The 25,190-nt window shown below is 43.7% G+C and overlaps 3 protein-coding genes across 6 annotated transcripts in view; all 3 read left to right on the top strand.

Annotated features, from left to right (window-relative positions):
• The window catches only part of map4k2 (mitogen-activated protein kinase kinase kinase kinase 2), a 53,048-nt gene extending 46,876 nt beyond the window's left edge, over positions 1–6,172 (top strand). For all 3 annotated transcript variants that reach the window (XM_054734151.2, XM_054734157.2, XM_054734147.2), the window contains 9 exons: positions 923–1,046; positions 1,124–1,182; positions 1,269–1,372; positions 3,463–3,640; positions 3,715–3,783; positions 3,874–3,960; positions 4,027–4,097; positions 5,508–5,563; positions 5,869–6,172. In XM_054734151.2, coding sequence (XP_054590126.2) covers positions 923–1,046; positions 1,124–1,182; positions 1,269–1,372; positions 3,463–3,640; positions 3,715–3,783; positions 3,874–3,960; positions 4,027–4,097; positions 5,508–5,563; positions 5,869–5,956 — 836 coding nt within the window. In that variant the 3' untranslated portion in view covers positions 5,957–6,172. The remainder of the gene's footprint in view (positions 1–922; positions 1,047–1,123; positions 1,183–1,268; positions 1,373–3,462; positions 3,641–3,714; positions 3,784–3,873; positions 3,961–4,026; positions 4,098–5,507; positions 5,564–5,868) is intronic.
• A 7,342-nt stretch (positions 6,173–13,514) lies between these two features.
• On the top strand, positions 13,515–16,409 carry rbm4.2 (RNA binding motif protein 4.2). The gene is made up of 4 exons (XM_015958110.3): positions 13,515–13,622; positions 14,607–15,031; positions 15,311–16,041; positions 16,231–16,409. Exons 2-3 carry the CDS (start codon positions 14,620–14,622, stop codon positions 16,024–16,026), a joined length of 1,128 nt encoding a protein of 375 aa, XP_015813596.1. The 5' UTR covers positions 13,515–13,622; positions 14,607–14,619; the 3' UTR covers positions 16,027–16,041; positions 16,231–16,409.
• Positions 16,410–17,756: 1,347 nt separating this feature from the next.
• LOC107384718 (RNA-binding protein 4.1) lies at positions 17,757–24,993 on the top strand. 2 transcript variants are annotated; one of them, XM_015958109.3, is made up of 3 exons: positions 17,757–17,882; positions 21,504–21,925; positions 23,911–24,993. In XM_015958109.3, exons 2-3 carry the CDS (start codon positions 21,520–21,522, stop codon positions 24,756–24,758), a joined length of 1,254 nt encoding a protein of 417 aa, XP_015813595.1. In that variant the 5' UTR covers positions 17,757–17,882; positions 21,504–21,519; the 3' UTR covers positions 24,759–24,993. The 2 variants fall into 2 exon arrangements, with proteins under 2 accessions (XP_015813595.1, XP_054590140.1); XM_054734165.2 differs by lacking the exon at positions 17,757–17,882 and adding an exon at positions 19,816–19,941.
• The last annotated feature ends 197 nt before the right edge of the window (positions 24,994–25,190 follow it).

Below are 25,190 nucleotides of genomic sequence, written 5' to 3'. Positions count from 1 at the left end.
CCCGCGGGCCAGATGCGGCCCGCAAGCGGGTTTAATTCGGCCCGCGAGATGGTTGTGAAAACTTTATTTTCATACTTTACAATGTAGAGTGAAAATAAACATATCTTTGTGAGCAAGTTTCCTCTGTAATGAGTATAAATAAAACAAAGCTGCGCTCAAGGCTCACACAAGAACTTGAATCCCATCCTGAAGTTGGCCGCCACTCAGGATGTGACTCCTGATGTTGATGTGCTGGTGAAAGCTAAAAGATGTTAAGTAAAATGAGTCAAATATACTTTAAGTACTGCATGAAACTGATCTAGCCATGTGATCTGTAAGCTCTTTGGAATCACTAATGAATGTTTTTATTATGTATTGATTTTTTTTTTTTTTTTCAATTTTTCAAGCACACTTCAGGTGTTGTACTTGTACTACACTGTCCTCAGGCTCCAGCCTCGTTTCATATTGATTGTATTAAAACAAAGAAAACAATCTGAAGTTTTTTTTTTTGTTTTTTTTTTTACCGGTCCGGCCCACTTGGGACCAGATTTCCCTCAATGTGGCCCCTGAGCTAAAATGAGTTTGACACCCCTGTTTTAGATCCTACACGGAAGGTCTGAGACCTGCTGATCATTTTACCCGGAAACCGTCAAATCTGACCGATCTGATCGTTCCCCTGTTGGCACCAACCCGAGTCAGAGGGTTTTTATTTCTGCTTGCTCAGCATTTGCTGCTCCCTTCCCGTCTCTACTCGTGATTCACGTAGGATGTCTGTGTCCCTTACAAGATGCTGCATAGAGCTGGAACCCTAATTCTTCATTATCATTAGTGGTTTTTAGTGGCTGAAGGTTACACCACCAGCTTACTGCCTACATGTACCTTTGTTTTGGTGCTGCTGCCCCACTGTGACTTCATCCATCATCAGAACGTCTCCTCTGTGCAGGAAAATCGTCCCAGATTTGCTCCCACAACCTGACCGCTCTGTTTGAACAGAGAGGACATCTCCAAAAGAAGCACGGCAGTTTGTCTCTGAGCACCAACCGCTTCACCGACAGGATCATCCACAGGTTTGGAGACAGCTGGTGTTCTTCTCTGAAACCCGAGTCGGCGTGTCGTTTCTAAACTGGGAACTTCTCACTTGTAGAAAATTTGCCATATCTGTGAAAATATCTGACACTAAAGGCTGCAGGAGGTGCAGTGTAGGTAAGTGCTTCAAAAGTCGTCCTGAGAAGTTCCAGAGAGGCTGTTGTAGGTCTGTTTGGTCAGATGTTCGTGTGTGTTTCCTGCAGCTAGAAACCCGTACACCGACAGCACGTTTCTGTGTGGGGCGGTTCCTACAGGCCTGGTTCTGTTGCTGTGGTATGAACCCCTCCAGAAGTTCATGTATCTAAAGGTTAGCTCTCTTTCTCTTTAAAGGGATATTCCACCTCTGAGGGAAATTTAATCTGCTGCTATTTACTGTCATGTTCTGCGGGTGGAGGTGGCAGACCATGTGTGGTGGTGGGTTCCGGAGGCAGATGAGCAGGCAGACGGATGTAAAAAATAAAAAGCTGTTTATTGTAGGACGGGAGCAACAGGACGAACGAACATGGACAACGACAATGAATCGACAAAGACAACAACCAGGAGGGAGGTATAAATACACAAGGGAATCAGGAACACATGGGCAGAGTAATCAGGGACAGGTGAGAACGATTAGGCAAATCAGGGCAGGAGAGACAGTCAGGGAGGCTGGGGCGGATCATGACATTTACCAAGAGTTAGATCAATTGGAAAAAAGCATTTTGTAACCAGCCCACTCCTAATCTGGCAGTATTCTGTTAGCTTTAGCTTAGCATAAACAATGTAAGTGAATGGTAACAGCTAGCATTTAGCTGAAAATCACTCGTTAACAATCCTAATTCTTCTGGGTTACCTCAGTAATCGAATCAACTGCAAATGAAAATAAATGATAAATGACCCGCACTTGTATAGTGCCTCTCAGAGTAAGGACTCCAAAGCACTTTACACTATAGTGTATCATTCATCCATTCACACACTGATGGTGATGAGCTACGATGTAGCCACAGCTGCCCTGGGGCGCTCTGACAGAGGCGAGGCTGCCCAACAAGGGCGGCACCGGTCCCTCCGACCACCACCAGCAGGCAGGGTGGGTTGGGCCCATCTCTGTCCAGAGCCGGAATCGAACCTTCAACCTTCTGATTACTGGACAACCGCTGCTGCTGCCCCTTAACTTAAGTAGCATGAAGGAATTACAGGAGCTGATTTAGACTTGGGACTACATTATGACAAAGCACTACTGCAGCGGCCCCACATCTCGCCGTTTACCGTCATTAGAGTTGTAAACCTGAACTTTAAAGGGACATTATGGAAGTTTGACAGCCAAAACATGTATAGAAATAATAAATGTCTTCTTCATACGTTCTCCTGCAATGCCCTGGTCCTGTAGAATGAGCCCTGGCATTTTTACTGTGATTGCCTGTTTTTCTGTAAAATCACAGAAAAAGAGAGATGCTCGGGTCGAGCAGGCTGCTTCATGCGCGTTCACGCTCAGGCATCGCCCGTAGCATTTGCTATCTGTAGCTTTAGCAGCAGAGAGAGAGGCAGTGCCACTTTGTCGCTGTTCCTAACGCCTAGTGACAAAGCTAGCTACATTTCTGAGGACCCTTAGCTACTTTCTGTAGAACTTTCTTCTAGATATTTCCTGCAAATTAGCAACAAAATAGCCATTTTCACTCTGAACCGTTCTTTGGACGTTGTTTCAGCTGTCATCAAGGATATAAATGTTACAGATACAAAAGATGTCACTGGTGCTGTAGCTCACCTAGTAAGACATCGGACTCTCGTGCAGAAGACCTGGGTTTGATTCTGGATGTGAATATAGTTTATTTAGATTTTCTTTTTTACATTAATGGTATATTTTTTTACAGTAAGATGCCCAAATTTTTATTTGAGACTCGCCGAACGGCATTGAATTCACAGATAAAAAAGATGTGGGTTCAACTTTCATTTTGGAACAATTTTTCAAGCAAGGGAAGGGAATGATCTGAGCATGCAGGAGGACTGACCCATCATAAACCTTTGTCGGCTGTGCTGAAGAGAAAGGTACAGAACCACATTATTTAATTAATTAGCTGCGTGTTCTCCTGTCCTCTGTCCTCCGGGCCACACACACACACACACACAAACACACACACACACACACACACACACGGGGGACTGTCTCAGCTGTTATTTTCGTTAAGGAGTGTGCACGTACAGCATACGCGCCTCGTGTACGAGCCTACTATTTATGCTGCTGTTACGCTTTTGGCCTGAGGGGGCAATCGCGAGCATAAAAATTCAAAAGTCCGTAAAATCCCTTTAAGTTATGGCGCTGCTGCGTCATGTTCATCCACCCCTCCACACACAGCCTGCAGAATATAAAACTTAAATGTGATCTAATCCCAGATTATTCATGCACACCGTCTGTTTGCCTTCTAGCACATAGCGATCAAGCTGCCAGACTCTCTGCCAGTCTTTGAGCTGCTGGTTCTGGTAACCGATGAGTTTCCTCAGTTGTGTGTGGGGGTGAGAGAGTGCCGTGGTGCCAGCACCGCGACCGACCATCAGCTGAAGTTTGATATCATCGAGCTGAACGGCACACTGGTTTCAGCGCCAGGTAGGAGGAGCGTTCTTGTTCAGGGCGTGTGGTCTCAGATGAAAGCTGGAACTGAACGTTTTTCGTGTCTGCAGGTGATGGAGCTCTCAGAGCTGTACAGGTAACTCAGCTGGACCGTGATACAATTCTCATTGCAGCTGAGAGTAAGTTACTTCGGTGTCAGAAATGCCATGAAAGTTTTTCTTCCTCCCCGTTTGATGACATCTACTCTGATCTTGATGCTTTTTGGTCAGAAACCATTAAGGTCGTGGATCTGCAGGGATTTCCATCCAGAGAGCTGACAGCTGAGATAACCTTTGACTTCCCCGTTGAAACACTAGGTATGAAGCCGACAGACACTCACACTCGTGTTGCTGTGACAGCTGAGTAATGGGGGTGTGCTACAGTCTGCCTGCAGGACAGCGTGCTGGTGTTCTGGAAGCACGGACTAAAAGGGAGGAGCTTCCATTCAGACGAGGTGAGTCCCTTCTGTAAGGATTTAAATTACGTGTTATTTAATAAGCCATAAGGCGTAGGATCCCATTGGAAATATGAAATCCACCTTATGGATCTGAGAGGTTATTTTAAACCAGAAGATTGGAACTTGGGATTAGATAACAGCTTCGTATTCACTCAGAGACAACAGAAGAGAGAGAGTCAAGTTTAAAAGCTTAAAAATGTATTAAAAACAAATTAAACTAGACTAACTTTAACACTAAATGTATGGTGTAACTAAGGTGGATGAGACGGAGAATGGTGTGATGTGGAATGTTGCTCAGAACCAGCAAATCCGAAGAAACGATTGTTTTGATGGGAACTGAAGGTGATGTCTTCGCGTTAAGCTTTGGTTAGGAGGTTCATAAACACATTCGACGCCATTTGTCGGCCTACATACCCTTGTGGAAGTCCCCGTTAGATCAGGAATGTCGAGGTCCAGCTTGACCTTTTCTGGAACCGATGCAGGTAGGAAAAGCAGCGGTTGCCGACCAGACCAGTCTTGAGATACTTCCGGGTCACGACAGTTTTGTTGGCATCTAGTGAGACCCAAACCTGGGTCGTGATGGTTCAGCTTTTATTCTGAAAGGAACCGTTGCAGCAGGTGGAACAGCAACAGATTTTATCCAGCTTGTCGTTGGTTTTTTTGGCTGAAGAGGAAAGTTACGGATTGGCCACTCCGACAACTTCTCTAGAACGCTTTGAACTGGCGTTAGAGATGACGTACGTGGGCATAGTTTTATACTTCTGATGTTTTGGTTTATGGTCGAATGAAAAGTTGACAGATTTACCAAACACCACCAAAACCCCGCCTCCGTCAGATCTGGCAGATTCTGATTGGATCAGTAAAAGCAATGTGTCATGTCTTAACGCTACGTGAGATCAGTCCTAGTGGAAACATTTAAAGTCATATTACTTTTATGTTCTATAGGATTATAATAAAGTAATTAATATTTTGATTTCACAGATTGGTCACATCTTATTATTGACTAACACTTTGTTTGATTAGCTTTATTAAAATAGAGTTCTTTGATTAATTAAAAGGAGAGAGTCCTTTCTTAATTCTTCTGTTGAGCTGGAAAGAAACAGTTTATAACAAATGCATGAGACCTTGAGGCCATATCTCATGCAGACTAGTCCTGTGTCAGAGGAGAGGGGGGGAATGACTTTTAGGTGGAAAACAGTCATTTCATTCTGTTACAATGAAGAACTTTGGGACCGTATGCCATATGAGCTCATTTAACAGGATTTTTCCTTTTAGGCAAAAACCTTCATTACTAAAGCCAACATGCATAGGATACATGATGCAGCACCAGGTTTAATATACTTGTATCTAAAACTGTAATTATCTGCCTTCACTACAAGACCAAAAGTCTCCTGTCCTCCTGTGCAGGTGACACAGGAGATCACAGATGAGAGTCGAGTGTTCAGAGTCTTGGGGACCAACAGGTATGTGAACTAGAGATAACGTTAACAACAACAATGACTGTCTGGAGTAAAGGAGATGGAAATGCTCTGGTTTTCAGCAGAGAACTGTTCATTGATGAATTTAGCTGTAAAAGGACCGCTGCTGCAGGCAGGAAGTCACATGATCACCAGGGCTGAATAGTTCTGATGTACAATAAGCTGCTGTGAAGACACACGGGTCCGGCACCCAGCTCTGCTGAACCCACCCACGTTCCTGCAGAATGGTCGGCGTGAACCTCGAGTCTGTGTGAAACATTATCTTTAGCTTCCTGTTTTTGTCTGAACAGAGACATCATCCTTCAGAGTACGCCGACTGACGACCCCTCAGCTCTGAGCAACCTGTACATCCTGACTGGTCATGAGAGCAGCTACTGAGGGACTCGTTAAAGGTCACAGTGGAGCCAGTCAGGAGGCTCACAGCCCCGTCCCTCTGTGGATGGAGTAGACTTCAACTGGCAGCTGAAACGACGCATTCCTCCAGAACTTGGGCTGTACTTCTGGACTGGTTGGGTGCGTTGTTGATTTTGCGAGCCTCGGTCACAGCACAGCAGCATCAAGTGTAAAGCATGCGGAGACAAGGACGCAGCAACTCCACACACACACGCGGATGAGTGGACGGTTCCCAGCTTTGCATCGGCTACACGTGGACACGAACCTCAGTCGGAAGGGACCGCTGAGCTGATGAGAACAACAAATCTTCACAACACCAGAGTGATGCAGATCAGAGGCTCGCCACCATAGCTCCGCCCCAAATCCATCTGCTCCTCCTCGCAAATGCAGCCTGATATGACGACACAGACTAGTCGGCTTGGTGTCCACGCGCCACAGACGGATTTGTTCTGGTGTAACATCCATGTGGATCAGAAACAAACGTGGCGTTTGAGATGAGCTGGTCCAAATGACAACTACAGCTCCTAACCCTAACCACATCAGCAGGTTACTCCTCATCCTCAAACATCTCCAAACCTTTTGAATAACAGATCTGGGTATAAAGTGTTTCATAACAACAGGAAACCCTAAATATGATCTATTTTTACCACGTCTTAAAAAGCCCTCTTTTCTAATTGTCATTCCATTGGTTTTAAAGGGATGTTTCAGCCATTCTTGAGTGTAAAAGTTATAAATAATTTAGGGCTGGGACTTGATTAAAAATTTTAATCTAATTAATTACAGGCTTTGTAATTAATTAATCTAAATTAATCGCATTTTAATCGTTCAGGAAAATGTGCTCTCAGAGTAAAACTTTTAATTAAACTTATGAGACAGAGAATCAAACATTAGACATGGTTATTACTGTAAACTAAAGCTTTTAATAAGAAAATGCATTTTAATGATTCAAATGTCACTGTGTGATATGAAACAAAACCCAAATCAACAAAAATTTATAATTACAAATAGAAAACACCTGCAAAGCCTTTAAATAGTCTCTCTGTCTAGATGAATGACTGAAATAAATTTGACTTTGCACCAGATTCTAATTTTTCCAGTTTCACTTGTTTGTATAATTGGGAGTTTTTATTAGCATTTCTACTCATAATGTAGTAAAAACACATAAATAATAATCCTTCAAAATGACAGTAGAACAGGCACAAATATGATCTAGGACTTAAATGTACTAACTTTTAACACCAGAGCAGGCATGGCATATTCTGAGAATGATCAGGAACACTAACTGGTTCCAGTTGGGTGACTGGAGGTTGATGGGATGATAAAAGATCATGGCGAGGAAATAATGATGTGACGAACAGGTGAGCGGACCTTCCTTACATGGGAAGTCCTGATGTCACGTTAAGAAGGGGATGCTGCAGACCCGCAGATTCACGCCTGCAGCAGCGAATCTGGTGTGATCTCCAGCCTGATCACAACTTCCTCGTTCCTCGCTGCCCCTGATGCACTTAAGCATCCGCCCCTTAGCTGATGACACCTCGCTGCTTAATGATAGTAATGCATGTGATGTTTAGAGAGACTCGTCTTAGAAACATACAATTTCCCGACAGAATTGTTTAGAAAATCATCAGAAAAGTTTCAGAGTGTTTCTGTTTTAACTGAAACTTCTGTTTTCAACTTTAACTTTCACGTTGTTTGTGATTGTTTACAGAGTAGTGAGAACACGGAGCGTTCTCCCAGCGGCAGCCAGGTGCCTCTCGTTTGTCTGACTACTTTCATAAACTACTGTTATATATAAATACAGGCCATTTACCATTTACTGTTAGGGCACAGAATTATTCTGTCTGGTGCTTTCAGCGCTGCACAGATGTTACGTAAATGTTAAAAATATAGCTTACCGCAACTTTTGTAAAGTTCCCGTTGCCACCGGGCAGCCGCAGCAGAGACGATCTCTGAAAAATGTCCGCGACACGGACTCCGTTGTTGTCTGGAAGTTCGTTTTTTTCCAAGTTAAGAAAAGAGGCGAACGTGTTTCCTAAATCCTGCATCAGTCCAAGCAAGGCAACTTCTTTCTGTTTTTATTTCGTTTTAGTAGCCATTAGCACTGTGCATTGTTGTGTGCGTCAGTGATATTCAGTCTACGAGGAAATCATGCATGACAAAGGTTCCGCCATGCTTGAAATGCAAGCTGCGATTAAATGCGTTAATTTTTTACGCCTTATTTTTTTCTAATTAATTAATCGTAATTAACGCGTTAAAGTCCCGGCCCTAAAATAATTACAATCTCAACCATCACGAATAGCTCCCTGAACAGCCTCTGTTCAGAGAAATTATTTGTGCTTCAGGACCGATAAGCTAACTGCTAGTTTGAGGGCAGACAATGAGAAAGTGTGTTGTTACTGCCCTAAAATGATTTTGGAGATCCGATGTTTTAAGAAGTCTGTATGTAAATGTCTACATACACACTTTGGTCTTGGTTGTACTACGACTAGTAGTTAGCATATCACTCCTGAAGTACATGAACTCCATTTCTCTAAACAGAGGCTCTTCTGTCTGAACATTTCTGTTAACCTTTAACCTGCTAGCTGAGGCCTGTAGAATCTGACGTGGTCTTTTCTTTAAGCGTTGACCTCTGACTTCTGAGTGAACCTGCTGAGCTGTCCGAAATGTATTTTGTTTGTATTTCTTTATTTCTGTAGAATAATGGACTCTACATAGTCTGTAAATGACCTTTGACCCTGCCCAGATTGTCTGTAACTGGTGGTTTTCAGAGGCCACTGCTGAGGTCTTGCCTTGTGTTAAAAGGTGCTCTGTGTAAGAGTGACATTGTGTGGTCAGATGGGGAACTGCAGTCTGCTTTCTTTCTCACCACCGTTGGGCGAGTTTCAACTACAGGATAAAGGCTGGAGCCCTCTGCACATCATCCGCTCACAGATGGGCGCTGCACAACCGATGGACACTGAGAAGGAAACTACTGGAAGGCTGGAGGTCTCAGGTGAGCCAAGGTTTATTAGGTGTGAGGAAAACAAAGGAAAACTAAAGTTTTGATACTGGATGTGTCCTCGTTGGAGTTTCTTAAGAAGACTGAAAGAAAACCGTCTCAGCCCTTCCTTCCAAGACGATTGAGACATTAAACTGTTTTGTGATCATTTCATAGTAAAAATCTAACATATTGTTCATCTAACACACACCTGTATGCTCCAGACTGTATAATAAAAAGTAGCTGGTGTGAAAACACACCTGGTAGGCAGCGCCCGGCTTACCGTCTGAATTATAATTAAGGGGTGAACTAAAACGTACAGTTTCATGTGTGGGGACGGATGGCATGTTGCGTCATCATGCACAAACTTACAAGTGGAAAAGGGAACATTTGCTTTTCTCAGAGGAAATTTTTGATCCCACTACATTCTAGTTGTCCGTGTGATATTTATGATATTTATGGGAGGGATCCTCTTAACACTTAGCTCTCCCTGGGAGACACGGAGGCATTTGTTTTCAGGACATTTGTGTTTTGGTGTGTTTTGTGTGAATAACTATATAAAATTCTATTGTAAGTTGGACCGTTTTGTAAAATAAAGATGTAATTAAAAGTGAGAGTGTATTTTTGCATTTGAAAAAGCAGCTTGATGACTACATTCAGGACCTTTCTCTAATCTGTTAGAAACCAGAGGGTTGCAGGTTCGCACCCCGCTCAGTCTGTTCCAGACAGACCCTTGGACAAGGTCCTGACCTCTCTGACTTTATCTCCAAAACATCTAACATGAGCTGGCCCTGTGGTGGACTCGTTCCTGATCCCATCCATCCTCGTCATCCTAAAAATCTTGTGCCTCCTGTGTTTTCCTCATGGACACTGTCTCTAAACCATACATCATTCCTGCTCCCATGACTGTCTTGTACACCTTTCCTTTCATTCCTGCTGAAACTCTTTCTCCAACCTGCATGCACTCTTCATCACGTCTAATCCTGAGGAATAGAATAGTCCAGGTCCACAGTGTGAACAAAAGTGTTTCCATGATGAACCGACATTATATGAACAAATTACAGATCATAAAATGAGATGGATGTAGATAGGAAGTGTCCCAGGTGTGAGCGTCTACAATGAGGGTATGGCTGCAGCCTGCAGAGCTGGAAACTGCAGATTCAGACCAACTGCAGATTCAGACCAACTGCAGATTCAGACCAACCTCAGATTCAGGCCCTGTCCACACGTAGCCGGGGATCTGCCAAAACGTAGATATTTTTCTACGTTTTGGCCTGTCATCCACACGAAAATGGAGTTTTTTCACATGAAAACGGATCTTTTTAAAAACTCCGACCAAAGTGAAGATCTGCGTTTTCTCCGTTTTGGGTGTCTGCGTGTGGACGGACAAAACCGGAGTTTTAAGGTCCGCAACGTCACTTTCCGCGACAAAAAAATGCTGACATCACGTGTGCGACATGTGTTTACACTAGCCGGCATCATGGATGCCCTCAGAGCTGCGCTCGCTTTATCAATTGTCCAAGCGCTTTCTGCTTGTTTGTTTTTGCAAGCAGAATTACTGCTCCTTGCGGAAGACCACAGACGAAGGACGAGGTTAAGAACGGGGGAAGTACTGCCGCCTACAGGTCTGGCATGTCCTTAACAACGTATTTATCCGGGTACGTGTGGACAGAGTTTTTTTTTTAAAATGAGGTGGTGTGGATGCAAGTTTTTGGAGGGGCGGATATTCGTTTAAAAAAAAACCCGGCTACGTGTGGACTAGGCCTCAGACCGACCTCAGATTCAGACCAACTGCAGATTCAGACCTACTGCATATTCGGATCTACTGCAGATTCGGATCTACTGCAGATTCAGACCAACTGCAGATTCATACTGACCTCACATTCAGACCAACTGCAGATTCAGACCAACCTCAGATTCAGACCAACTGCAGATTCAGACCAACCTCAGATTCAGACCAACTGCAGATTCAGACCAACTGCAGATTCATACTGACCTCACATTCAGACCAACCTCAAATTCAGACCAACTGCAGATTCAGACCAACCTCAGATTCAGACCAACTGCAGATTCAGACCAACCTCAGATTCAGACCAACTGCAGATTCAGACTAACCTCAGATTCAGACCAACTGCATATTCAGACCAACTGCAGATTCAGACCAATGTAATGAATCAAAAAGGTAAATTTTCACCATCGAATTGACACTGTAGTGACTATCAAGTCCCACTTTTAGTCACCCTTGGGTGCGGGTGGAGGCAATGACTCGCTTCAACAATATTGTCCAGGCAGAAAGCGGGTTTGGGTTTTTTGTCCCATTTATTGAATATGTTGACAATCACAGTTATGCAGGGTCCAGAATGGCTATTTCTTGTCAAGGTTTATGTAAATGATGAAAATTATAACGGCAAATTAGATGTGGCATATGAAACCAAACGAAGCGGTAACAACCGTGTGACCTCCCGTCACCCAAAAAACGCCAGTGCACTGCCACCTCAACACCTTTGTAGGCTCCGCAGTGCCACCAGTGGTTAAAGGAAATACAAACCATAGTGCAATAAACTGAAATGTACATAAAACTTTATCAAAATAAACTTAGACCATAATATAATCTAAACTAAAACAATATTGGCTCCTACAGACACAGTAACCTTTCATACACGCCAGAGATGCAAAGCCAAGGTTACACCAGCTGGAGGATTCAGACGCACAGATCAACCTTTTGCTCACTTATTCTTCTTCAACACAGACATAAATAAACTGTCAAGGTCTCCCGCAAAAGCCCTTCTCTCTGCCCAGACTGCTGGATTCCTCACTCTGAATAAAAGTGAATCTGTCCTGACTCCCAATCTTTCAGCCTTCATGCAGCACACCTGGTCCCCTCATCAAGCTCCAGCCAAGCCCTGTTTCCCTAGCAACCTCAGCCTGCACCTCATCTACTCCATTCATCTCACCATGTCATCAGCCTCATTCACCACACCTGCTCCCTCTGCTAAATATTCACCAGCCAGCCACCAGTTCCCCGCCAGATTATTGAACGCTTCTTGCCAGTAAATTCTCCAGCCATTACTCACCTTGCCATCGAAGATCCAGAACCCTGCTCCGTCCCCGACTTCGCCTTTTGGGATTACCCTGTCGAACTATTCCCACCTCAGACCTCTGGTAACTCCACTCCTAATAAAGACTTTTTATTTTACTCACCGTGTTTGGCGTCATCCCGGGTCTTCCGAGTTCAATTCATGACAGAATCAACACGAATCCTACAAGGCTTTACAACTTATAAGTTAATTAATCATGTGGTTGAATGAACAAGATGTTTAAATGAAATGTTTGAATAATCTGTGCTTAAATCAATGAAGCTTAAATGAATGTTGCTCTTACAATAATCCATTGCAAGTGTGACTGCAGATTCAGACCAACTGCAGGTGCAGACCAACTGCAGGTGCAGACCAACATTCAGGCCACCCTCACATTCAGACCAACCTCAGATGCAGACCAACTGCAGATTCAGGTGTCTAGTGGCGCCCGCTGTTCACAGCAATCCAAGATGGAGGATAGAAGTTTTTAATATAGAAATTCTAATAACACAGCATGACACAACATCAAGTGTAAATATATAAAGATAAGAACTTAGCAATAGTCAATAAAAAAAGACACATTTCTAAATATTTGTACGCATATACAAATATTTTACATAATTCAAAAATCTGTTTCAAACAAACCAAATAGGGCATGTGCTTTGTTTAATTTGCAATGTTTTAATGAATCGCTCAAATGAAGTATTTCATTTTTAAATGCAGCAAGAACTGTAGTTTTTAAAAAAAAATGACAGTTGTGAAAAAGTATTTTGCTAATGATCAAATTGTTAATCACAAACTCTCCAGTTTTATTCTCTGTTTAAAGATGGCTCTCTAATTATTCAGGAGGAATAAGTTTGTTCATCTGCATCGTTGATGAGGGGATGGGTTTTATAACTTTGATCAACTTCTGTCTAGAACATACTGCATCATATCAGTTAACTCAATGTACGATGGACTTTGTCACTGTCTAATAGGTGTAAAACTGCCACAATTCCACGATTCACCCAATCCTGATAGAAAATAGATTTCTATTTATTAAGATGCACCTGTTGCTCCAAATGCAGGTTGTGTGAGGGGAAACGTGTGCCTATATATCAGTTTCCAGTACTGGAGAACCTGTTTATTAAAATCTGATAATTTTATTGGTAATTTAGAAAGTGAAAAATCACCAAAAATAAATAATCTTCACTATAAGCAGAATAAATATTTCTATTAATTTCCGAAAGCGACAGAAGCGGATATGTTGGATAAGCAGTGATCTGTATACTTTGACCTGCATCGCCAAAATTCTTTAGTAGCATCATGGAATGTTTACTCCTGTTGTTGTCTAGAGGACCGTTTAGTAGAATCTGAAGAGAGTTTCTTGTCACCTTTAAGCATTTTGGGTCAATCAATTTCTGAAAGCGACAGAAACATGAGAAGATTTGAGCGTTAAGCTCTACAAAGTGTGCTTCGCCCCACCGAACAGAAGGTGGCAGTAAAGCCACAAAGAGCTAAAGGAGAACATTCGTGCTTCAGGAAGAAGACCAGGGTCCAGGGGCTGTGGCGCCATTTCCTTCATTCATAAGCATCCAAGGCCTTCGTCGCTGTTCAGGTAAAAAATAACCGTAACAGCTTTAAGTTGAGGGTTGAACATAACTACAGCGAAACTATAAATTATTAGTATTGATGTAGGGCTGGCGTGGACGGTCTACGACAGGAACGGGGCCGAAGGAAGGACCCGGGCCAGTGGGAGTATCGGGGTAGCTGCCGCGTTAGCTTCCTGAAAGTACACTCCTTTGTTAAAATATAAACACATTACACTACACAGAAGTGGAATGTGTGAACATGAAGGAAAACAAAGACATTCTGCGTTGTACTGACGTTGTTTTGTGTACCATGGTATTGGTTTTAGCATTAACTTCGTCATTCTGCATTAACAAGCTAGTACCTAGCGTTAGCCAAGGAGCTAACCTCGCGACGTAACGTAGAACAGGTCAGTGTTTTTAGAAATAAAATCTATTGATATTACGCAGCTATGATCTGGATATTAACAACGACTGCAATAGATTAAGAGTTCTGATATTTCAGTATTAGTAATTGCCTAAGTTGTTAGCACTCTATGCGGCAGCAGTGCGCGTGGCGCAGGCGCGAGCTTGATGCTCCCAAGCCATCCTGCTCTCCGTGACTTGGACACAAAGTAAATACAACATGTTGATTTCACCATTTCTGTCGCTGTTTTGCGATCAGACGGAAGCCCTGGGTGGTCAAATCCAGAAAGCTGGATTAAACCTACCTGCAACAACTCAATAAGCCCCCAATGAGCGAATCAGATTGTATATGTTCTGTGGCTCTGACCCTTAACACACACACACACACACACACACACACACACACACACACACACACACACACACACACACACACACACACACACACACACACATGATATGGATGAATGCACACCTAAAATTTCCCAGTTTTGTTTAAAACAATGTGTCTATCTAGATAAATATAACATGTTAATTGATCTGGCTTTCTTTTCATGCCATTCCCATTGTTCTTAAGTGTTAATTGATGCTTGTTTTTTCTTTTGTAGGAAAAACATCATCATGGTGAAAATTTTTATTGGTAATCTTGCCTGTGAAACCACCGTAGAAGAAGTGCGAAAGCTTTTCGAGAAGTATGGCAAAGTCACAGAGTGTGACATAGTTAAAAACTATGGTTTTGTACACATGAGCAGCATGTCTGAGGCAGAGGAGGCCATTAAAAACCTTCACCAGACTGAGCTGAATGGCTGGAGCATGAATGTGGAGCTGAGCAAAGGCAGGCCCAAGTCCACCACTAAACTACACATCAGCAACCTCGGAGAGGGCGTCACAAATGATGAGCTACGGGCCAAGTTTGAGGAGTTTGGCCCAGTAGTGGAGTGTGATATTGTCAAAAACTATGCCTTTGTTCACATGGAGAGAATGGAGGACGCCATGGCCGCCATCGATAAGCTTGACAACAGAGCTTTCAAAGGTAAACTCATGGCCAAGGGAAGCTGATTAAGAATATTTTTGATTTGTGTAGTCCTGTAACAGGCAGTTTTTCACTCAAACAAGGGCTAACCTCTGCTTTTATTTTTCCTAAGAGGACTGAAAGTCTCCAGAAAAACGTTTGCTAATGTCTTTTGTTGAACCAGTGGAAGGGCAGTGGGAAAATGTGTAGCTGGCCCATTATTTTCTCTGTCATGTTGCAATCGGTGAGACCCTTCATGTGTTGAGCTGCTGTCTCACATCTGTCTTCTCCATCTACAAGGCAAACTGATCATCGTACAGCTGTCCACCAGTCGCCTTCGCACTGCCCCGGGAATGGGAGATCACAAGGGCTGCTACGTCTGTGGCAAACACGGTCATTGGTCGAAAGACTGTCCACTTGATCGGACCGGTGGCCACATGGACGGCGCCAGAGGTCGCAGCAACTGGTATCCCCCACGTGGCATGTTCTCACCTCCAGCATCTGACTACATGAGCAGCTCTGGGTATAGTCGGGCTAGTTACGCTGGTGGAATGCCTCCTCCACCTCCCCCTCCCCCTCGCAGGCATGTTGGCTACAGCGCGGAGCTGGGGGATCGCTACGCCAGCAGAACTGCAGGCTCATACACAGATAGGCCCTCAGCTTACGACAGCCCCTACAGCAGCGTCGACTATTATGAAAAGTACAGAGCTCGTCCGTATGGCTCAAGCTATTTTGAAGAGCGTCACGTGCCCTACATCCCTCCTCCCCCACCACCACCTGCTTCCTCCCTGGCTAAGCTCTCGTCCAGTACAGACCCCTACGAACGTCGGCCGCTGGCTCCGCCTCCATCTGCCGCATCATACTACGCACCAGAGTACAGCCCCATCCCACGAGCTCCCGTCTCATCGGGCTACTCCTACGAGACAGCGCGTCTGTCTCCAGTGTCCGGCTCCAGGAGCGCCTACCCAGTTTTACGGCCCAAGGATCCTTATGCTCAGCGCTATGCCCCATACTGAGCTCATGGTGCCAAGGTGAGAAACTAACAATCCGGTTGGACTATTAGTTGACATGTTGAGGCAATGGGACATTAATCCTAGTTGGATTAAGTGGCTGTGAGTTCAAAAGTTTGATTGCAATAAAGTTGTTGATGAATAATCGTCTTGAATTATTTTTCATGCATTTGGCATAATCGGTTTTTGGTTGCTTTGTTCTCTCTACAGGTCTGAGGACTGATGGACCTTCCCACTATATCTACAAGCTACACATATTCATTGGTGTGTGTGATGTGCAGCTAAGAATACGAGATGCAGATGTCCAGCTTAGGGTTTAAAGATGACTTCCAGGTTCTTGTGATGCCAGCTGGCTGCTTCTGAGTCGTTTTTTTATTCAAGTACACAAATATTTCTTTCAAAAATAACAATTATTGAACTGTATAGAAAATCAATTGGTTCACTTGATCTGCAGGTTTTCAGCAGTTTTTTCCTTCTATTTTTTTTTCATTATGTGCAGCAAACGATATTTTGCTCTAGTTTTTGTCTCAAGTGTTCATGTACATTGTTTTAGGTGTTTGGGGTTTACTCATAGATGTATGAGTTGCTTGTAACGCAAGAGTCTTATTTTGTTTCTCTACCGGTGACCTGATCTGACTTAGTATCATAAATGTGTATAAAGAGAACAATGTGTGAAGAATGTTCAATGACCATCGGTGACTATTACATCAGAGAGTTTTCTTCTGGGTAGACGTCGGCATGGGCAGATGTTTGGAAGGAACCTCTTCACCGTTCTCTCTGTAGCATAATTCATACCAGGTTTCACACAAAGAACAACAGAAAATAAACTACAAAACTGCATAGTCAGGATTCCAAACCTAAGCTAAACAAACATTCCAGCATAGGGCCGAGGATTTCTGTACATCCACTTAACATTAATGAAAGTGTTTGCCAGATGAGGGGAGATAAAAATTTGACATTTCCAGCAGTGCAAATGTAGGAGCAGCTGTATTCTTTCCATTTTATAAGTTGCTGATGAAAGGTAACCCATCACGCTAGGTAGAAATCTGGATCTTTTATGGACGCGACACCACAGAACCAGGTAAATATGAGGCGTGACTGTTGGACAGTTGAAATCAGGAGGTCCAGTTTTGCATTGAAGGTGCCTTATGCATAAATTTGAAGTTTGTATTTTTCATACTAGCTGTGAACCTAACGGCACACACTCAAATTCTGATTTTTTTTTTTTAATTAATAAAGCCATTTATTTTGGTGACATTTGCTTGTTGTTTGATTGAAAATCCCCTCTTCCAGGCTGGCTTTAAACCTGGAGACTTGCAGAAACTCCATTTGTGGTCTCCGTAAAACTGGATTTCTTTATATAGTTTGGTCGATTTCCTTCTCGTAGTTTTCAATTTGACATGAGTTTGCTTTGGGATAAAGGTGGTTTTAATTAGTATCAAAGTTAGCAAGCGTCTTTTCTGCGTTTAAAGTCTTTAGTCGAAATGTGTTACCCCATATAAAACCTCTAAATATCAAGCCGTGTTAGTCGATTGAGCTGATGGTAAATACAGTTTAATGCCACATATGTTAAAGTGTAAACCGTAAGGTACATTTTTGCAACGTGAACAGAGCGTTATGTAAAAGTTTCCTAATGAACGCGATATTTAAAGATACACGCATCAAAGTGTTTTACTCGCTTTTATAGTTATTTTAGGACCGTCTGCTTCTAGAGAGAAAACGGAGCCGAGCGAACCCTTTTAACGGGGGTAGCACATTTTGACATAACACTGGTCACGTTCTAGCCTGGTAGTTGGTTTCCGCCGGAAGCTGCAGCCGCCATTTCATTTTCCGAGAGCCAGCACGCACTTTTCAGACTACAGGTAAGAATGTCGATATATGCGTGATGCAGTTGGATTAATTTATCAAGGTTACTGAAACGCAACGCTTCTTCGGGCTTGTCGGTGACTAAAACACTGCATTTGATCGGTGAACGTTTACGTACGTTCATGCTAGCGTCCATGCTAAAGGTGTGCAGCCCGTGTGGTGTAGGCCAAAGCGCCAATAACAGGAGTTGAAGACTTTATGCTTACCGCATGTAATGAAATATGATGATTATTCGGCTTTCTATCGGTATTCTGATCAATCTAGAAGGAAAATAACGATAATATTAATGCTATTGTCGGTAGCTAACACATACGTAGCTGCTAAGTTACCGATGTGCTAAGTATGCTGTGGATAAACTAAACCATCAATAAGTTTGCAAAGTCAAATCAATTTTATATTGTAGGCTTTGAAAGTATAAGATGGTGTATTCATAATTTAGTCCGTGTGTGTGTAAACATACTATATGCTTAAAGGTGCAGTATGTAAAAATAAAGTGAGAATGTTACCAGGGTTTTTCCTGCGTTCAAATTTGCGTGGCGACCGCCTCCAGCTAATTTTGTGCCACCCCAGCCTGATTTCACTCTGTCCCCAGCTATATTGATGTTATTTTAACTGCAGTTGCAGCATTGCACCACTACGGGGGCGCTGTATCAGCAGCGGTGCACCGAAAAGCACTAAGTTCAAGTTACCAAGTTTAAATAAACCAAAAACACCCAGGAAACAGACCAGCATGGAGGAGAGATTGCTAGCACCAAAACAGCTCTCCTAATGTCTGAAAGAAGCTCCTTTATGAAGGGAGAAACACTCCCGGTGATTTTCTACATCTGCGGTAGAGACAAAGCAGTGCATCTGACCCCGGAAGTTGTTGTCCGTTGCCGGGAGACGAAGGCAGGCAAAACAGGAAAGGAATCTAGTAGTGGACGGACGTTGTTCCGGGTCTTCGGTATTTGGTGGAGATGTTAGTGAAGGCGGAGAAGAGGGCGAACTAGAGGAAAAACCAGGCAGATTCCTCCTCTATTTACAAACTCCTGGGGATGCAACAAGTGGGCGTGGTGCGTCGACTACCAGATCTGACGTCGACGAATTTTTAGAATCGCGTCGTCGACGTCATCGACCAAGCCAGGCTACAAGACATCTCCCGTGTATCCTTGCTCAGCTAGCTAAATTGCCAACAAATGGAGAACACACGCCTCGGTACAACATGAACATTGGAACACGTCTTGGCGGTTCCTGATGACGTGTCTCCTAGGCAACCGGGGTAGGGCCAAGACATCAAGGCAAGGTTCCTTGGCATTGAGAAGCACTTTTTGTTCAAAGTTTGCTCTCGTGACTCACTTCCTGGTTGACATCATATTATTTATCACATGATGTTTTGGTTTTTGGTTTAATAAAAGTCTTACTGCTGAAAACCGAAATACCATTTTTGGTCATTTTGGGCCAAAAATCTTCGGTGGCCGAATTTTGAAAGTATAAGATGGTGTATTCATAATATAGTCCGTGTGTGTGTGTGTAAAAAAGTTGGTTTAAGGTTGGTTTATGCTTGACACGTCCGCGTGGCGAAATTGCGTCATTTTAACAACCACGCGCCTCCGCACGGCCCAAAATTTCCGCGCCGCGCACCTAGGAAATTTTCTAACCACGCAGACGGTCGGACGTGGGAAAACATGGCGGACCGGCAAGAACTAGTGTGGCAGAGGTTTGTAAATACAGACATTTGTATGATTCCGCTCTCAGAGATCACCGTGATCAACATGTTGTTAATAATTCTTGGAGAGAAATAGCTCGCACTGTCGGAAAAGACGAGGACGCTGTTAAAAAATGCTGGAATGCCATGTTGTAAACAACAGTAATTTCTACTTCTACTATGGTGTAGTGTTGGATGCATGCCGTAGAGCTCCATGCTGCCCCCTACAGTTTGGGAGAATATTGGCTCACCGCAGAGACAAGCCGCATGAACCATAAACACTGCGACCTGTGAAGTGCGTTCCATCCGCGAGCCGCATCACCAAGCGGAAAGTGAATGCGTCAAGCATAAACCAAGCTTAATAACTACAGGTATGTGCAGAGACAAAAGTTGTCCACTAGATGGGGCTGTCACATGTATTACGTGACTCAAGGTGGTACAGCTTCTTAAAGAGACATGAATGTTACCAACCTACACACATCTTTTCATTTTTTTTATCAAATTTATTGACATGGGAAAAATAATCTCATTAAGAATCAAATTTCGATTACGATAAATTTTCGATTTATTGCCCAGGCCTAGTGTGCATTTCCGTGTGTCCTGCGAGCTAATACTGCAGCGCCGACAATTATAATTGGACAACAGCCGGCAAAAGCTCCAGAGTTGTAGAAGGTATTTGCAGTAACCACATTTTACCACAGGATGCCATTTTTTACTTACTTTCTACACAATGCACCTTTAAGTGGACAGATTTTAACTTCTTAAGCCTGATTTATGCTTCTCCGTCTGCGTCAGTGCGGAGACACGCAACGCCATTATCCGTCCTTGCGTAGGGCATGCAAGTACGTACGGAGTCGAGCCCACTTTTTTAAACATCCGTCGAACGAGACGGATTACGCAAGCTTGTGATTGGTCAGGACGCCGCTGTTGTTTACAGCGCCGCCATTGCAAAGAGAGCCGAGGATAACTAGCGGCAGACACGGAGAAGCTTGAAGAATACCTCGCGAAAAAACTCTAAAAATATGAACGTTTCATCCTCCCGTGACTGGAGGAGTGAAAAGATGCGCAGCAAGCGTTTTATTTGTGGACGGAAATGACAGGAAACGTGGGTTTAGAGGTGGTGAGCGCATGAAGAGGTGGAGGAGGATGAGAGACGAATATGTCCGTGTTAAAAAGTCTCTTATATACAAAAAAACACAATATAAACACACTGTCTAGGACCGATACATGACAGGATACCACAGAACAGCGCTACGCCCTCTGTTGTCCTGGCGGGCAATTGCTTTGCAACACTCTCCAGGAGACGGAGAAGTATGAGAGCAAAACGCTTCCGTCAATCCGTGCGTGTCTGTCCCTTGCGGAGCTGACGGAGAAGCATGAACCAGGCTTGACCATTTCCACAGTGGTTGGTCCACACAGTAAAATAAATACTCATACTTAATTTTAGAGGTTTAGTGTTTAGTGTGAATTAAATGATAAACGACCCGCACTTGTATAGTGCCTCTCAGAGTAAGGACTCCAAAGCGCTTTACACTACAGTGTATCATTCATCCATTCACACACTGATGGTGATGAGCTACAATGTAGCCACAGCTGCCCTGGGGCGCACTGACAGAGGCCAGACAAATTAAAGTTTAGTTTAGGCTACGTTTAGAATTAGAACAGCTTTGGTTTGGGTCAGTAAAGTCACTAAAATGATAGGAGGGCGCCTTGGGCTTCCTGACAGGTTTGTGGAAGGCGCTTTATAAATAAAGCTATGATTGATGATGATTGATGGGGCCACGCAAGGATACCTCTGTGTGTGTGTGTGTGTGTGTGTGTGTGTTTTTGCTTAGAACATTTTGATGCTAACGCAGGAAAACTGCATGTCCGAGGCTTCTGAAGGAAAATGTTTTAGTAATAATTTTAATTAGATTTTTTTTCTCCCTCTTAGCCACAACAGCTTCACGATGGTGAAAATATTCATCGGGAACTTGTCGGCAGAGACGACCTCAGATGAGCTTCGCTCTCTCTTCTCACAGTACGGCAAGATTTCAGAATGTTCTATTGTGAAAAATTTTGGCTTTGTGCACATGGATAGCAAGTCGGAGGCAGAAGAAGCTATACGCAACCTCCACCAGTACGAGTTGAATGGGCAGCCCCTCAATGTAGAGTTGAGTCGCGGCAAGTCAAGAGGGTCCACCAAACTCCATGTTGGCAACATCGCATGCACCAATCAGGAGCTGAGGGCCAAGTTTGAAGAGTTTGGCGCCGTTCTGGAGTGCGACATTGTAAAAAACTATGCCTTTGTTCACATGGAGCGGATGGAGGATGCCATGGAGGCCATCAGTAAGATGGATAACACAGCATTTAAAGGTGAACTTTTGGGGGTGTAAGGGGAAGTTCACACTAGAACTGTTCATGAATGTTCAGTTTTTACTAAATTTCAGGTAAGTCATAGTCGTATATCACAGGTGAGTGAAAGGTAAGCCTGCACGATTTTAAAGCTGTGATCCGTAATGTTTCAGAACACCAGGAGAAAGCGCTTGACCCTTACTGGTTATTTCAGTTTCAGCCCGTTTCTAAATGGATCTAATGAATGACATTGTCAGCAGTGTTGGGAACGTTACTTTAAAAAAGTAATTGGTTATAGTTACTGATTACTTTGTCAAAAAGTAACTCAGTTACTAACTGAGTTGCAAGATCATAAAAGTAACTAATTACCAACAAAAATAACTACTTAGTTACTTCATTAAAGAATGCAAGAATTACTACAATAGTGAAATATTAATGACTAATGACTGGAACATAATAAAATGTATGTCAAAATGTTTTTTTAAACCCGAATAATTTAAATAAATAAGCACTTAACAGGAGGAACTACTAACAGGAACATTGCACTTATCTAGACTATTAAAATGTCACTGTGTGATATTTAACAAGACCCCAATCAGCTAACATTTAAAATTGCAAATAGAAACACCTGTAAAGGTTCCCGCGCCTTTAAATGGTATCTCGGTCTAGTTAAATTACAGAAATAAATGTAATTTTGTACAGTATTCTAATTTTTCCAGCTTCACATAATTGTGTGTTTTTAGTATCATTTCTGTTGCTGGTAATCTAGTAACGGTTAAATAAATAAATAAAATCCTTTAAAATGACACTAGAAGAGGCACAAGCCTGATGGAGGACTTAAATGTACTAACTTGGGTCAGACCCACCCAACCACAGAAGAGCTGAAGCTGGGTGGTAAACACACACAGGAAGTTCTGATAACACCTGAGCTCCATGCCGTCTGAGACTGATGCATCAGTGTTACAGCGGGGCTAAAGACATGATCAGGAACAGGTTACAGCTGGATGATCTAGGAATGTAGAAGATCAGGACATCTGAGCGGTGAACAGGTGAGCGGACCTTCGGGACGTCCCGCTAAGAAGGGCACGGCTGCAGACCCCCCACAGATTCGCTGCTGCAGATTCCCACCTGCAGCAGCGAATCTGCGGGGGGTCTGCAGACGTAGACTATTCATCATGTCTTCCTCGTTCTCCACGGGCCGTGATGTTCTTGGATGAAAACATCTGCCTCTTTAGCTCCTGATCAGCTGATGACAGCTTCAACACACCGCGCTGCTTAACGCACGCATTTCCTTATCAGTAACGGAAACGATCGTTTTGATAAAAGAAGACGGTAATTAATTAGTTTGCTCGTTACAGAAAGAAATATTTTTTTATTAACGTGGTTATTTTAAACGGCGTTATTACCATCACTTGCTGTGTCTACACTACAGCAGGCAGCGACTGAGACAGTGAGGGTCTCCGCCCACCCGGCCAATCATCATCGTGTTTGTAAGTGCGTTACCGACACCTCTCTCTCCCTGGCTGCAGCTGAAGTGTGGCGGTCAGAAAGCCTCACACTGTTGCTCAACGTTCGACAAGCACATAGTAACGCACAACCTTCCGTCCCCAGTAACGGTAACGGTGTTGCAACAGTGGGAAAAGTAATTAATTAGATTATTCCGTTACCTATAAAAGAACGCCGTTAGAAACGCCGTTATACTTAAACGGCGTTACTCCCAACACTGATTGTCAGCCACCATAGTTTCCACCAATAAGTAATTCATCCTGCGTCTAGTAACGATCACAACTGACCTGAATGCGGCGCGTGAGAACTATCACACATTTCTCTGCAGTAACAAGTTGGAGCATTATGGATTTCAGCTTTAATTCCATTTTTAATGCTTAAACTAACACTTGTCTAAGTGCTGCCTTTTAACAACACTTCAGCAGAATACAGGTCATGCAACAAATGTCATATTTATTCTGTAACAAATGCAGGTGCTTATTCAGTGTTCTCTTTTTAAGGAAAACTGATGAGCGTGAAGCTTTCGACTAGCCGCCTGCGTACTGCGCCGGGAATGGGAGACAGATCAGGTTGTTATCGTTGCGGGCAGGAAGGCCACTGGTCCAAAGAATGTCCATTAGACCAAAATGGCTACCACAAAAATGGTTCAGAGCCAAACTCTGATGGATACGATCCCTCGAGATTTGGCGAGCGCGGTCGCAGCCGGGGTTTTCCAGACTTCAGTGGCGCTCCGGAATATGACGGCAGCTACGGTCATGGTTTTCCCCGGGTTTCTGGTCACAGCAACGGCATGGCGGGTTACAGAGGAGATGCAGGCTATGAAAGTGCAATGAGATACGGCCCCCCCCCAGGTTATAACATGAATGCTGTTGCTGATCATAGCATGGCTCGGATGTACGGCAGCGAGGCGGCATACAGGAGCAACGGCTCGATCTATGGCGCGGTACCAGCCTACCCGATGCGGCGGTCGCCTTATGAGGAACGGGATTCGTACGGGGTCGTGGACTACTACGAGAAGTACAGGCCAAATGCATATGGAGGCAGTTATTTCGAGCAACGCCATGGTGCTGCTTTGCCTGCTCCAGCAACAGCCCCCACCACAGCTATGAGGGAACGGCTACCTCCCTCTAGTGCCAACACATACCAGTGTCCTCCCGTTCCTCCTCCACCAGCCCCAGTTACCTCATACTATTCTCGTGACCGAAGTCCGATCCGGAGAGTCGCCGGCGAAGCGGGTGGATATAAATATGAACATTCGCGCCTTTCTCCTGGGACCGGGAACCCAAGAAGTGCTACCTATGACCATTCGTGGGATTCCGGCGCTGAACGGGCACGGTTAACCTACTAAACCTTCTTTGTTCTAGCTAAGTAAGCGTTGACATACCTTCAGCAGGTAGGATGGTCAAAGTGCCACTGGATACTGAAACTATCTATCTACGGTGTGTCTCCTTGATGTTTTCTAAACCCAGAAGTGTTTGTGTATGATAAATGTGTAGCTGGACAGCAGAGGTGAACGCTTTCTCTTACACAAGTACGCCTCAGTGTAACGAGCCGTGTGCTGTTTCATGTTACGATGCATTCTGGGTTCTGTGCAGTAGTGGCTAGCTTCATGTCTTGTTATTTTGTATAGTTCTGAAAAGACCAGCCTGTGCTCCAGTCCTAACAAGTGGTTCAGCTACATAACGGTTTCCTTCACCGTGTAATTGGAACCGATTTCTGCTCTTTTGGTTTGAGAAAGCTGTTTACAATCCGCTTTAATTAATTTGGTGCATGTGTAAAG

The sequence above is a fragment of the Nothobranchius furzeri genome, chromosome 3 (assembly GCF_043380555.1).
Source record: "Nothobranchius furzeri strain GRZ-AD chromosome 3, NfurGRZ-RIMD1, whole genome shotgun sequence".
In the NCBI taxonomy this organism is placed as follows: Eukaryota; Metazoa; Chordata; class Actinopteri; order Cyprinodontiformes; family Nothobranchiidae; genus Nothobranchius; species Nothobranchius furzeri.
The sequence above is the reverse complement of the archived record's forward strand: the minus strand, read 5'-3'. Positions and strand labels throughout refer to the sequence as shown.

What these genes read in the sequence shown, in the direction of transcription:
- rbm4.2 (XM_015958110.3), top strand. Translation starts at nt 14,620, where the DNA reads ATGGTGAAAATTTTTATTGGTAATCTTGCCTGTGAAACCACCGTAGAA. An exon ending in TGACAACAGAGCTTTCAAAG is followed by an intron (nt 15,032 to 15,310) that starts GTAAACTCATGG and finishes TCCATCTACAAG; the next exon opens with GCAAACTGATCATCGTACAG.
- LOC107384718 (XM_015958109.3), top strand. Translation starts at nt 21,520, where the DNA reads ATGGTGAAAATATTCATCGGGAACTTGTCGGCAGAGACGACCTCAGAT. An exon ending in GGATAACACAGCATTTAAAG is followed by an intron (nt 21,926 to 23,910) that starts GTGAACTTTTGG and finishes TCTCTTTTTAAG; the next exon opens with GAAAACTGATGAGCGTGAAG.